Raw genomic sequence first — 14,291 nt, 5'->3', positions numbered from 1 at the left:
GAAAGCTTCAAGAACACTGACTGGAAGGGATGCAGGGGCCCCTTCTACCTGCTTTTGTAGAGCAGCTGAAAGCAGGGTTTCCAAGCTTGCAAGGACGGGAGCTCCCTCAGAACACTAACAACAGAACTACCGTTTGATCCAGCAACCCCACTTGTGGGTATTGACCCAAAAGGACTAAAATTGGTCTCTCAATGAGACACCTGCACTCCCATGTTCACTGCAACGTGATTCACAATAGCTAAGATGTGGACACAACCAAGATGCCCATCGACATATGAATGGGTAAAGAATATGTGGTTTATACATACAGTGGAATCCTATTTAGCCTCGAAAAAGGGGAATTTTGCAATATGCAACAACATGGATGAACCCCTTGAGAACATTAAATGAAATAAGCCAGTCACAGAAAGAGAAATACTGCATGAATACACTTAACATGTAGTATCTAAAGTAGTCAAATCCATATAACCAAAGGGTGGAATGGTGTTCGCCAGGGTTAGGGTCGTGGGAAATGGGGAGTTACTAAACAAGGTGCATAAAGTCTCAGTTAAGGAAGATGAATAAACTCTAGAGATCTGCTGTGCGGCACTGCCAACAATACTATATTGAACACTTAAAACATCTGTTAGACATTACGTCTTACGTTAACTCTTCTAGCCAGAACAAAAATTGTTAAAAAGATCATGTGGAAGAGGTCTAGGAGTTCTAGAAAGACAAATTGTAAATCAACAAAGTAACAGGTAAAAATTATTTTTAAAGCAGTTAAAGTCTCCAGAAGTTATCCTGAAGGTATACAGCATTTTAAGAAATATTCATTCAGGACAACTGAGTAAATGTCGGTAAGAATAGTGAGTTTGTGGCACTTGAGCCATGTCTTGCTCCCTTACCTACCAACCCCATGCACTGTGTATCAGAAGCTCTACTTGGAGGGCTCTACTCCAGGGAGGTGTCACCAGGGACACAGGGGGTCCCTCTCCTCCCAGCTCTCATGCCTAAAGAGCTAAAGGAAGGTACAATGAAAAATGCTCAACAAAGAGAGAAAACTATTAAGAGGTAGAAATTGTTTTTTTAAAGAAACAAATGGAAATCTTGGAGTTAAGATCCATAACCAAAATGCAGATTGGATCTGGCAGAGGTAACCAGCAGCCAACTTAAAGCTAGATACATGGAGATGATGGATTTTGAAGAACAGAGAGAAAAATAAATGAATGAAGGAAAATGAAGAGCCACAGAGAAATGTGGGGCATCAATAAGTGCAGCAACACGTGTAATGGGAATACAAGGAAGAGTCGAGAAAGGAACAGAAAAATATTTAAAGTATTTAATAGCAGAAAATGCCCAAAATGTGACCAAAAAACAGTACATACATCCAAGAAACTCTATAAATTCCAAGTAACATAAACACAAAGGGCTCTCCATCTGGGCACATCGTAGGCAAAATACTGAAAGCCAAAGATAAAGATTTTGAAGGCAAAAAGAGAAAAATAACATGATATACATGTACACTCCAGTAAGATTTACAGCTGACTTCTCATCGGACATGATACCAGTTACAAGGCAGTGGGGAGAATATGTTCTCATTGCTGGAAGTAAAAACTCAACCAAGAATCTTATATCCAGCAAATTACCTTTCACAAATTAAGGTGAAAACAGACATCCTTAGGTAAATAAAAACTGAGGAAACTTGTTGTTAGCAGACATGTCTTACAAGGAACATTAAAGGGAGAGAATTATTCAGCCATGAAAAGATATGAAGTTCTGATATACACAACATGGGTGAAACCCTAAGTTTTCATGCTAACTGGAAGAAAACACAAGGAATCACACATTGTATGATTCTCACTTATAGGAAATGTCCAGAAGAGCCGAGCCTACAGGACAGAAAGTAGATTCGTGGTTAACTATGGCTGGGGACAGGGCTCCCTTGGGACATGATGAAAATATCCGAAAATTGATGGTAGCAATGGTGGCACAGCTCTGTGAATATACCAACCACCACCCTGTTGTGTATTTTAAGGGGATGAATTGTATGACATGTGAATTACACCTCCACAATGTAAATAAATACTACAGGAAGTTCTTCAGACTGAGAAAGAAAATGACATGAGATAGTAATCTGAATCCAAACAAAAAACACTGGTAAATGTACTTCTATAGGTAATTATAAAAGTCAGTATCATTGCATATTTTTTCTCTTTTCTTAATTGACTTATAAAGTAATTGCATAAAACACTACTGTTATAGGCCTGTAATTTATAAACATATATATGACAACAACAGCACAACAAAGGGGAGATGCATTGGAGTAAAGAAATAACACTCCATACAGTAACTCAAATCCACAGGAATAAATGAAGAGATGAGAAATGGTAACTAAAAATGTTATATAACAAACTGTATAAAGAATGCTTGCTTTCCTTTATTCTCTCAGTTTTGGTTCCATAATACAAATTTGTATAATGTAAGAATTAATGTATTGCTGGGTTTATACACCCACACACATACATATATAATATACATATATAAATAATAAAAGCCAAATGGTTAGGAGAGATTGAGCTCCATAGGAGTAGTGTCTCTGTATTTCACTGTAAGTTATTATACATCTGAAGAGATTCTGATGACATTAAGATGTAATTTTACATTGTAGAGGAACCACTAAGGAAGGATTAAGAAAAACATGAAAAGCTAAAGGAATTAAAATGTTACAATAGAAAATACTTAATACATAAGTAAGCCAGAATAGAGGAACATAAGGAGGAAAAGGCAAGGTACATTCAGAAAAGGAAATGCATAAAGGCAAATGTAAACCTCCCTATATCAATGTAACATTAAATGACACCAGACTGAATAAACCAATCAAAATGCAGAGTTTTTCACATTAGATAAAAAATGTATGATCCAACTAATATTATCTATAGGAAACATGGTTTATTTTAAAAAATAAACAAGCAGTTTGAAAATACAAGGTCAGAAAATATATACCAAGTAAACAACCTTAAAAGAGGCAGAATGGTACTGTTAGGCTAATTAGACTTTAAAACAAAAAACATAGAGATTATGATAAAATTATTGCAGTGATGATAAATAACATTGAAGTCATATCATGAGAAAAACAATCACTCCATCAGGATGTTATGACAATTATAAGCATATATGCACCTAAAAACAGAGTCCAAAAATACATGAAGCAGAAACTGACACAATTGAGTATGAAATACACAATTCAAAACAATAGTTGGAGATTTCAGTACTTGCAGTAATGGATCGGACAACCACACAGAATGAAACAAGACATAGGAAAATTTTTGGTGTGTTCCACCCAACATCAGTAGAATATATTCTTCTCAAGTGCACATGGGACATTCTTCAGGACAGAACATATTGTAGCTCATAAAACATGTCTCAATAAATTTGAAAGGACCAACTTAATACAAAGCATGTTCTCTGACTGCAGTAGAATTACATTAGAAATCAATAAAAGGAGACAATTTGGAAAATTCACAAATATGTGGAAATAAAACAACACACTCCTCAATAATCAGTGTATTTAAGAAGAAATCAAAAGAGAAATTAGGAAATATTTTGAGATAAAGGAAAGAAGAACATAACATACTAAAACTTATGGAATGTGGCTAATGCAATGCTCCAAGGGAACTTATAGCTGTAACTGTCTGTATCAAAAAAGAAGAAAAATCTAAAATCACTATGGTCAGTTGATTTCCACAAAGGTGCCACACCAGCTCAATGGGGGAAAGAATAATCTCTTTAACAAGGGTTGCTGCAACAACTGATACCCCCACGCAAAAGAATGAATTTAGACTCCTATCTCACATAATATAGAAAAGGTAAGTTAAAATTGATCCAAGACCTAAATGTAAAAGTTAAGATCATAAAGCTCTTAGAAGAAAAAGGAGTAAAAGTCAGCATAATTGCATATTTCTTTTCTTTTCTTAAGTGACTTAAAGTGACTTTTGGTCAGGCAAAACTGTAGATACAACACCAAAAGCACAAGTGACAAAAAATAAAATCTCTTGTACCACAAATGCCATAAATAAAATGAAAATACAAGACATGATACAGGAGAGAATTCCCAAATCATATATCTAATAAGGGACTTGCATACAGAATATAAAGGGAGCTCTTACAACTCAGTAATACAAAGATAATAACTCGATTTTACAAAGGGGCAAAGGATCTGAATAGACATTTCTGAGAAAATACACAAATGGACAATAAGCACATGGGAAGATATCAACATCATTAGCCATTGGAGAAATACACATCAAAACCACAATGAGATAGCTTATGCCCACTAGGAGAGTTATAATTGAAAAAGGTAAGGATCGTTGACAAGGATGTGGAAAATTGGAACTTGCGTGCCATGTGAATGGGAATTTATTCCCATGGCTCAGCCGTTTTGGAAAACAGTCTGGCAGTTCTTTCAACTGTTAAACATAGTTACCAGTGACCCAGCAATTCCACTCCTAGGCATAAGCTCAAGAGAAATGAAAGCCTTCGTCCAACAAAAACTTGTATGTGAATGTTCATAACAGCATTATTCACAACCATTAAAAGATGGAAACAGCCCAAATACCCATCAGCTATAAATGGATAAAATGTTGTGTAGCCACACAACGGAATATTATTCAGCTATAAAAAGGATTGAAGCACTGTATACGCTGTACCATGGATGAACTTTGAGAACATTATGCTAAATGAACAAACTAAACACCAAATGTCGCATACTGTATGATTCCAATTACATGCAATGTCCAGAGTAGGTGCGTCCATGATGATTAGAGATGATTAGTGGTTGCTCAGGGCTGGGGAGATGGGGGCAGTAGGGGGTGTATGACTGCTAATGGATACAGTGCTGCTTCTGGGGTGATGAAATTGCTCTAAAATTACATAGTGCGATGGATGCACAACTCTGAATTTACTAAAACACATTGTATACTTTAATGGGTGATTCATATGGTATGTGAATTATGTGCCAATAAAGCTGCTAACAAAATTTTTCAAAAGGACAGGCAGAAGGGTGGTCAGGCTAAATGGCCTCTATATTTCCCTTCTGCCTGTAAAATTCTCAGCACCTAGAAGGCTGCTGGTTCCACATGGTCCTGGGATACCTCTGAGCAGCCATGGGACCCCCAGACCAGACACAGCCACAGGCCAGAGAAAACGTCTGGACCAAATGCTACACGTTGAGTTGGATCTGGCCCATCGCAGGCCTGCCGTGTGATGGTCAGAGATGACGGGCCCCAGCCTCACTCACCAAGCTTGCTGCTGATGAGTTTGTCAGGACCAGCCTGAGTGGACATGGAACAGATAGTGCTGGAATTCAGCCCAGACCCCTCCCGGATGGGGCTGAGCACCAGGGGCGGTGTATCGGGAGAGTGCGGGCACAGTCCCTGCAGGGAGTGGTCCCCCAGGAGCACTGGAGACTGCAGGCAGCTCTGGTGGCCTTCTTCAGGGCCCAGCCCCCCAGAGGCAGAAGGGGCGGGAGGCAGGAACGATGCCTTGGGTCGGGGGCGCTTTCGCCGCTTTCTGGGCTGGCTGGTCTCCTCCCCATCTTTCTCCTCCTGGTCTCCGTCCTGTCCCTGGAGAAGAGAATTCAAAGCCACAGGGGGGTGACTTGGGGCCACATGTGCAGAGCTCAGTCTTCAAGGGGGTGCGAGCACCGGCAAGGGCACTGCCCACAGAGACAGAGGGAAACATAACACCCAACACCCATGTCCGAGCCAGGCTCAGCAAGGGAGCCAAGCATGGCCACCACGCCCGATCCAGACCCCGGATTCTCGGCCTGGATGGATGATGCCGGAAGCTTCCTCATGTGCCCACCCCCCCAGGGAGAGGCCCTGATACACAGGGTTTTGGAGATGTATGATGCCAGCGTCAAGTTGGTAAAAAGACTGGCACTTAGAGATGGGGCCGGAGATGCAGTGCAACAGCATGACAAAATGAAAAATGACCGCAGCTCCGTGAGATGGATAAACGGATCTATGAACCCTGTTGCCCTGCCTGGAGGGGGCTTCTCCAGGTGGGACCCTCCAGTACGGGCTGCAATGGCTGATCCCGTGAACTTAACCACCTCCACACAATCTCCCCTCTTTCTGCCAATCTTACTGCTCCTCATCCCCCAAGTCTCAGCTCTGACCCCCTCCTCCAGGAAGTCCTCCTTGACCTCCTCAGGCAGGGTCTCTGGTGTCCCCTCAGTCCCTCTGCTCCCCCTCCCAGCCCAGCCCAGTCTGAGTCCTCACTGCCTGGCATGGGTTCATCTACTTGCATGGACTGGGAGCCCCAGGAGGCCAGGCTGGGGCCATCCCTGTCACCACGGTGTCCCCAGCACTGCCCCCACAGGGCCGGCCCAGAAGGTGAATGAATGAATGAACGTGCAAGCCAAGCTGTTCTGGAGAGATTTTTTGTGGCGTCTGGTTTGGGCTCTGCCTATGGCTTCCACTGGCAGGTTGTGCAGGAAGCAGTTGGAAGAAAGTGGACCAACCAGAACCCACCTTGGCTGTGCTCCCCGGGGGCCGGCACACTGGGCCCAGAGGCATCCCCAGAGGAGCTGTGCTCATGCCGTCTGGGGGCCTTCCGGCTCCTGGGGGGCTCTGTGCCTCCACCTCCACCCTCAGCGCCTGACTCAGAGGCTTGAAAAACTCTGTGCCCGACACCTAAACACAGGAAGAGATGGCAGCATAAGAGGAACCGTAGGCAGGCGGCAGAGGGGACGCTCCAGGCTCAAGCACCGGCCTGCCCCCCAGAGCAGCGCAGCCTGACCCCTGTTCCCTGCCCAGGCTTCCCCGGGGGGGCACCTCCATCCTGAGACCATGACACCCAGCCCCTGACTCCCTCCCCGAAAGCCTGTGAGCGCCCTGCGAGCACAGAACCCACTGTGCGCGCCCCTTCACCTGCTGGTCCTGGTTCCCTCGAGGTGGCAGCCACTGGTCGTTGGGAAAACACATATGGCTGATTAGACCCTCCTCTGTATAAAACATCTGGCTGCAGTTCTTGCAGACATACGCGCTCCTTGGCTCTGCCCAGTCTGCAGGGCCTCCATTTTGCTGGTTACTGTGGAGAGACACGGCACGGGGGAAGAACGGGAGAAGGGGACTCCACCCCTGTATTCTCTGTTTTTTTCTTTTTTTTCTTTTATGTCTAATCCACTGACAACTCTCGATGAATCCCCAGAAACGGAGAAGATACCCCCTTCCTTCGTGGCCTGGCATGTACCTCTTCAGGGCTGAAGCATCCAGAGCTCACTGGCCCAAGGCCAGCACATAAAAGCCCCCAGAGGACTCCTGAGGGGTTGAGCCCCCAAGCCCGGCAGGGAGGGGTTTCTGAACTTACCATCCGCCTGCCGTGCTCTCCTCCTTCACTGGATCGGGGAGCTGGTAGGTATTTCCATCCTGAAGATGAAAATACATCTGAACCAACATATCAAAAATGAGGCATATGCAAGGACTAAAACTACAAGGTGCCGAGAAGAAAACACAGGTGTGACTCCGTGACCTTGGATAAGGCCATGCTTTCTTGGATGACACAGAGAACAAACTGGACTTACCAAAACTTAAAACTTCCCTGCATCAAGGGACACCATCAATAAAGTAAGAACCCACAGAATGGGAGAAAGTCATTACACGTTATACATCTCATAAGGGCCTTGTATGTACAATACATAAAGAACTCTTACAGCCTAACAAAAGTCAAATAACCCGGTTCAAAAATGGGCAAAGGATATGAACAGACACCAAACCGAAGAAGACATGAATGGCCGATAAGCACATGAAAAGATGCTCAGCACCATCAGCTGTTAGAGCCTCATGAGTCAGACCATGATGAGGCAGCACCTCACACCCACTAGAATGGCTATGGTAAAAAAAAAAAAATTGGACAATAGCAAGTGCTGATGAGGCTGTGGAGTAATTGGAGCCCTCGTACACCGAGGATGGGGATGTGAAATGGCACAACTGCTTTGGAAAAGCCTGGCAGCTTCTCAGATGGTTAAGCACAGAGCTACCCCATGAACTGATAATCTCACCCCTAGGTCATTCCCAAGAGAAATGAAAATGTATGTCCCCACAAAAACTTGTATGAATGCTCACAGAAGCACTATTCACGATGGCCAAGAAGTGGAAACAACCCAAATGGCCATCAACTGATGAATAAACAAAATGCGATGTATCCACACAATGGAGTATTATTCATACATAAAAAGGAGCGAAGCGTGGCATATGCTACAACATGAATGGACTTTGAAAACATTATGCTGAGTGGAAGAAGGCAGACATGAAAGGCCATAGTGTATGATTTCAATTATATGAAGTGTCCAGAGTAGGCAAATCCATAGAGACAGGGGTAGATTCACGGTGACAGGGGCTGAGAGGTTATGGGGAGACCTGGGGGTTCAACTAAGGGTGTGGGGTTAATTTCTGGGTTGATGAAAAATGTTCTGGAAAAAGTGGTAATGGTGCACAACCTTTGTTAGTACTACTAAAGATCACCAGATGGTGTGATTTAAAATGGTCAATTATATGGCATATGAATATTAAAGCTGTTTAAAAACAAAGAGGATACAGCTATCAGGCGCTAGACCTGAGCACGTCGCAAAGAGAAGCGGCTGACCGCCTGGCGCCCAGGTCCTCATGGCCACCACCTGGGGAGGAACCAGGCTAATGCTGCACAAGTGCTGACACATGTGGGCACCCCTGCCCCACAGCCAGAGATGGCATCTCATGCAGGAATACTGAGGGGGAAGGAACTCTACCTTTATATCCTCTGAAGAGTTTGAGGGGCAAACCCAGAAGGAAGAGAAGGACAAGCGGAAAAGAAGCAGAAAAATCTCAATGAGGAAAGGTGACACGGGGCGTCCCAGCGACTTTGCAAAGCCTTCAACCTGGCTTTTTTGCGGGGAAGGTTGGTGGGGGGCCATGATGTCTCTGAACCTTCACTTCCCCTCTGTAAAACTGGGTCTGAGGACTCACGGGCACTAAATAAAATGTCTGGACACTCAGAAATTCGGAAACAAGCGATGAGTGAGTCTCTCATCTCACAGCATAAAGTCAGGTACCTGGATCCTGTTGGATATTGTCAGCTTGGACTTTGAGTCCTGCGGGGTGTCCACTGAAGGCCTGGCTGATGAGAAGGAGGCCATGGCCACCAGGCTGGGAGAGGCCTCACAGCGCGTATCCATTTTCATCTTCTCCTTCTGGAAGTCCAAGAAACATTGGGCCCACATGTTGCCAGAGAAGAGCCTGTGGCCTCTGCCCTTGGAGCAGGCCGGGCCCTTTGCACATTTCATGGCCCCCAAGGCCAGGCCATTCTCCACCTGGGCCTGCTTCCCTGGGAGCTGGGCTCTGGCAGGGTTGTCCCCACCTAGCTGGGTGTGCCGTGGGCCCCCTGTGGGGAGGAGGTCCCCCAGGTCTAAGGGCCCTTTCGTGAATCTCAGCTGCTTGGCCAGAGAGGAGACATCTGCATTCCCAGGGGGTTCCCATGGTACAGGGGCCACTTTTGTTCCTCCCTTCGTGTCCCGTCTATTGCTGCCGGGCAAGGCCTCTCTGGGGAAGGCGGGCGTGGTTTTTCTCTTGTGGGGCGGGGATCCCTCTGGCTCTGGGTTTGCAGGGCCAGGATGGAAGGAGTCAACTGTGGGTGCCAGTGGTGGGGGCTGGTGTGGCCGCGGCCCCTGCAGTGGCTTCAGCGCAGCCTGCTTGCCCTCAGGCACAGCTTGCTGGGAGGAGGCCACAGCCACCTGGGAGCCAGAGATGAACACCTGGGACTTGGTGATCATCTGGAGCACCTGCATCTGCCCTTGACTCACCAGACACTCCTGCGACTTCAGGAACAACTGCCCGGAGAGCGGCGTCGTGTTGTCAGACGACAGCCCACTCGGCTTCAGGGCCTCCTGGAGGCCGGGCTCCTCCACGTGCTGCCGTGAGCAGGAGTCGCTGTCAGAATTGCTCTTCTTGGAAGCCCTGGTGTCCCCTTCCTCGCCGGCATATCCAGCGCCATCGGAGGCCTCCCCAGGTGCCTTCAGGAGTGTTGGGGGGAGGGGCGGTGCATCCTCCAGACTGGGGCCACCGCTGGGCGAGGGCTCCCCCGTCAGGGAGGTGCTGCTGGGCCTGGGCCCAGACTCGGAGCCCTCCTGAGGGGACACGGAAGTGGGCTTCTGGATGGCAAACGCATCATTCCCTTCGCTCTCGGGGCAGCCTGGCAGGTTCTGGAGCCACTGGAAGTCGCGGTTTGAAGGCTCAGCACTGGCAGGCGCTGCCTGGCCTTGGAACAGAGGCAGGCCGGCCGGCAGGGTCCCACCCTCCTGCCCGCTCTCCAGGGTGGGCGGTAGCTGGGGCGGCCGCTCCGACTCAGCTGGGTGTGGACCACCATCCTCTGCTACCCTGGAGTGAATGGCTGTGAACCCAGCGGCGGGCTCCTTCCACAGGGGGTGACACTCCTCAGGAACATCACTGCCCAGGGTCCCTGGGGCCGCTGGGGTGCAGGGGTAGGGCCCCAGTGAGGGTGGGGAGGGACAGGCTGTGTTTTTCCCTTCCCCGTCATCTGAGGGCCCGGCCAGGACCGGGCCGGAAGAAGAGATCTCCTGGTGGACCATGCTGCTTACAATAGAGCGCAGGGGCTCTCGGTTGGGCAAAAGGGGGCCTGGGGACCTGGCTTCTGGAGGCACCAGGGACCGCAGGCCATCCGCAGCAGGCTGGCCGGCCACCTCGTGGGCAGGAGAGGAGTCCCCACAGGCTTCTTCCTCAGGGGGGGCCTCCTTCAGGACGCACAAGCCGTGCCGGACCTCGTAGTGCCGGCGCAGGGAGCGGTCATCACAGTAGCTCTTGCTGCAGCCCTGCTCCCTGCACGCAAAGGGCTTGGTCTTCTGGTGGGTGAGCAAGTGCCTAGTCCTGGAGTCACACACGAGAAGGGAGTCAGAGGTCACTGGGGCTCAGCCTCCCACTGCAGGGTCCTGAGCCTGACTCCCCCAACAGTGCTCCCAAGGGGCAGTGGAGCTCAGAACCACAGTTCAGAACCTGCACTCAGCCCCCGGCTACAGTCAAAGCATCTGGAAGGGGTGCCCCTCTTCCTCACCGTTAAGCATACCCCTTATCTGAGAGAAAAATCAACAGAAGCCAGGCCAGAGTTCCCCAGAATGGGTTCCCCAGGAACACCAGCCCTCCCGAGTGGCTCCCCGAGGACGTGGGCTCCGCTGGCAAGTCAGTCCCGACAGAGCACCATGTGCTTCTTGGGAGGTTCATGGGAGCAAATGTAACAGCCACATAGCAGGTAGATAGACAGAGGGTCATCTGCTTAACCTGCCATGTCTCTGAAACATAGTTGCCCACAGAACTGTTTTTTGAAATAGCCCCTCTTAGTGCCCTCAAGAACCAATTTTGCAGAATACATTTGAGGAAAAGCTCATTTGGGGAGCATCCTGCCTTTAACAAAGGAGTCTTTCCCCTATCATAGAATTCCTTTAAGGAGACAGCTGCCTGAAACCCCCCACAGGAAAAAATACAATTTACAGATGCCCAAACAGAACATTCTAGAAAACAGTCAAATGTGCCTCCTATAAAATAAATGAATACAAATATGTCCTATGTTTATGTCATTCTTATATCTACATTAATAACATAAACAGATGAGTAAATACCCTCCACGTTCCCAGCAGCCCTACTCTGGACAGTCCTAATAATGCGGCACATGGGGCATGCTGATAAATGACAGAGCCCTTCTCCAAAGGGCGGCCCTGGCCTCCAGTTGAGGAGAGTGGCAGAGGCCCAATCTCCAGCTCCCCTGTTAATCGGTCTGTGACATGAGCAAATCGCTGCCTTTCCCTGGTGGGGGGGCTTGGCGAGAGGATGAGTGGGAAGGGGGGTCAGTCAAAGCCCTCTGGGAAGGCCAGGAGCATATAAAATGCAATGGACTGCCGACTCCCACTTGCCAGTCTCTTGGTTTGAGGAAGTCTGTCTGTCCTTCCTCACTAGCAAGAAAAGCTTATCATTTACCAGACATTAGGAACAAAAGGAATTCTGCTCCAGACTCCTCATGGGCTTTCTTTTAAAATCAAGAGTTAAAAAAAAAAATCAGGAGTTAAAAAAGAGAGACAAGAGTTAATGTGCCATTGCCCCATTCTAGGCACAGGGATTTTGGAATCTCTCATGCCCTGTGGAGTCCCGGTACATGTTCCTCAAATAAACATGGGCTGGTTCTCCTCAGGCACCTATCACTGTCTCCAAATATTTCTCTATAAAGTTAACCCGATTCCCTCCGTGACAAAATGGCCTCGGGATGTCCCGTTTGCAAATCAAGGCAATGATTTTCTCATTGGTGTGACCTTGGGAGCTCGCAAGGGTGACCTGTTCCGGGCAGTGGCAGACCTGTCCCCAGACACAGAGTCCTCGTCTAAGCACGGGTCACAGGGACCCAACACCGTCAGGCTCATCTGGGAGGTGATGAGAACGACCTAGGAACATACCCCCTCCTCCCCAGGCCCCTGCACAGATGTTGGTGACCAGACTCCTACATACAGGTGGTCCTTGCGCTTAAAGGCCTTGCTGCAGATTCCGCAAACGTGTTTCCGATCCTGGCTGTGCGTCAGGTAGTGCTTGCTAAGAGAGCTGGCGCGGCTGAACACCTTCCCGCAGAGGCTACAATCCAGAAGCAGCTTCTGAGGTGAAGTGTGATGCTGCTCTTCTTTCCCTGCGCTCCCGGAGGTGGCCCTGCCTCCTTCGTCACCATCTCTAGGCACCTGAAGCATGGCCAGCCTCAGGTCTAAACAAACAGAAGGAGAAAGCCCACGTTAGAGACACCTGGGGACATGGACGAACTCGGCTAAAGCGCTCCCCGACTCTTAGAACCACAGTAGACACGGGAAGAGAGACCCAGGAACCCTTTCTCCATCTCCAGTACCTTAATTCACAGAGAAAACAAGACGTAGACTGGGGAGTGGGGAGAGAAAGGACCCTGGTCTGGCCACACTGCAGTACAGTACCCAGTCAGAGGCCAAACTGTGGTCAGTTGTGGCCTGGAAGGATTCTAAGAACCAGGTTGCCGTGGCTGCAGGGGCCTTATGACATCATGGATCTCTCACAAGGGCAATCCAGAAATACATCATCCAAAACTTACAGAAGTATAAATCCTTTCTCCCAGCCACTTTTACCTTTGGGTTTTTAAAGGAAATAATGTACACTTATATGAGGAGTTAACTGCAGGGGAATTACCCGCAGCATTGCCTTTCCTGTTAGCACAGCCTGCTACCTGATCAGAGCATGTAGGTGACACCATCATGGTTTAAATGGTCTAGGACATAAGCATTTAAGGTAAAACTGTGGAAAACTATCTGATGACATGAAAGGACATTCATGCCTTAATACTGAGAAAAGAGCAGCCTGTTACAAAACAAAATTATCCTAGTCTTTAAAAAAGAAAAATAAATTTTAATAAGAGAACAGAGAGAATTGAATAGACTGATAGGATTTTATTTTCTTCTTCTTCGGTACTGGAATATGTCTCCATGCTTTCTGTGTCCCTTGGTAAAGTGATAAAAGGTATTTTAACAAGTCATGTCACCTGAGGACCAGACTGGGGGTGTGCAGGTGGCAGAGCGGAGGTCTTCAAATATCCCGAGGGCCAGCTTGGGAAGGAAGGAGCAGATTGCTTCTGTTTTGCAGAGGAATGGCTGTCTGCAGAAGCTCCTGTCTGGGACAGAGACAGCTTGGGGTCCAGGAAGCAAGGGAAACGGACCTCAAATCTCCAGAACCTAAGGCCCTGGGTGCCAGGACTCTGCAGGCTCACTGCTGGGCTCACAGATACTCAGTAACTGTCTCCGGTATGCATGAATCATGGGAGATTTTTCTACCCCTCAGATTGGTCTTCCAGATGGATCGATCACACTGCCTCATGAGAGGGCAAGTTAAGCAATCACCCTTTATCTGGGACTCTGCAGAGGTGGGATCCAAGAATCCAACAGGTCAGGTTGTGGGGAGCGCAGGGGGCTCAACTTTAGGAGCCAGAGTGCTCAGCCTCTGAGCCTGAGACCCAGCAGAGAGACTGAGCAGGAAGGAGCCTGGGGTGACTAAGGGATAGGGGTGCAGACTTGTTAAGTGGTCTTTGAATACTTAGAATTAACTTAACACAGGGAATTTCCTGCTCTGATTTCTCCCTGGAATACCGGGGTCTGGGTCTGGGAGCAGAGCAAACAGCTTCCTTCCCAGCCCCGGAGGTGGGATACGCTGTTCTCTGTTTGCTAAAGAGTAAGTTAAGAATACTACATTTTTAACTTCCTGGGTATTAAA

General features: G+C 47.8%; 1 protein-coding gene and 1 long non-coding RNA gene across 2 annotated transcripts in view; one reads left to right on the top strand and one right to left on the bottom strand.

The window, feature by feature from the left end:
* Nucleotides 1-14,291, bottom strand: part of LOC130680903 (zinc finger protein 541-like) — a 507,420-nt gene that overhangs the window by 9,304 nt on the left and 483,825 nt on the right. Inside the window, exons 3-7 of the mRNA XM_057492682.1 lie at nt 12,525-12,768; nt 9,074-10,901; nt 7,354-7,412; nt 6,915-7,074; nt 5,279-5,603 (exon numbers count right to left, since the gene is read on the bottom strand). Coding sequence (XP_057348665.1) covers nt 5,279-5,603; nt 6,915-7,074; nt 7,354-7,412; nt 9,074-10,901; nt 12,525-12,768 — 2,616 coding nt within the window. The remainder of the gene's footprint in view (nt 1-5,278; nt 5,604-6,914; nt 7,075-7,353; nt 7,413-9,073; nt 10,902-12,524; nt 12,769-14,291) is intronic.
* LOC130680917 (uncharacterized) overlaps nt 1-14,291 on the top strand; it is a 477,927-nt gene that overhangs the window by 7,209 nt on the left and 456,427 nt on the right. The window lies entirely within an intron of this gene.

This window comes from Manis pentadactyla, chromosome 15 (genome assembly GCF_030020395.1).
Source record: "Manis pentadactyla isolate mManPen7 chromosome 15, mManPen7.hap1, whole genome shotgun sequence".
Taxonomy (NCBI): Eukaryota; Metazoa; Chordata; class Mammalia; order Pholidota; family Manidae; genus Manis; species Manis pentadactyla.
The sequence above is the reverse complement of the archived record's forward strand: the minus strand, read 5'-3'. Positions and strand labels throughout refer to the sequence as shown.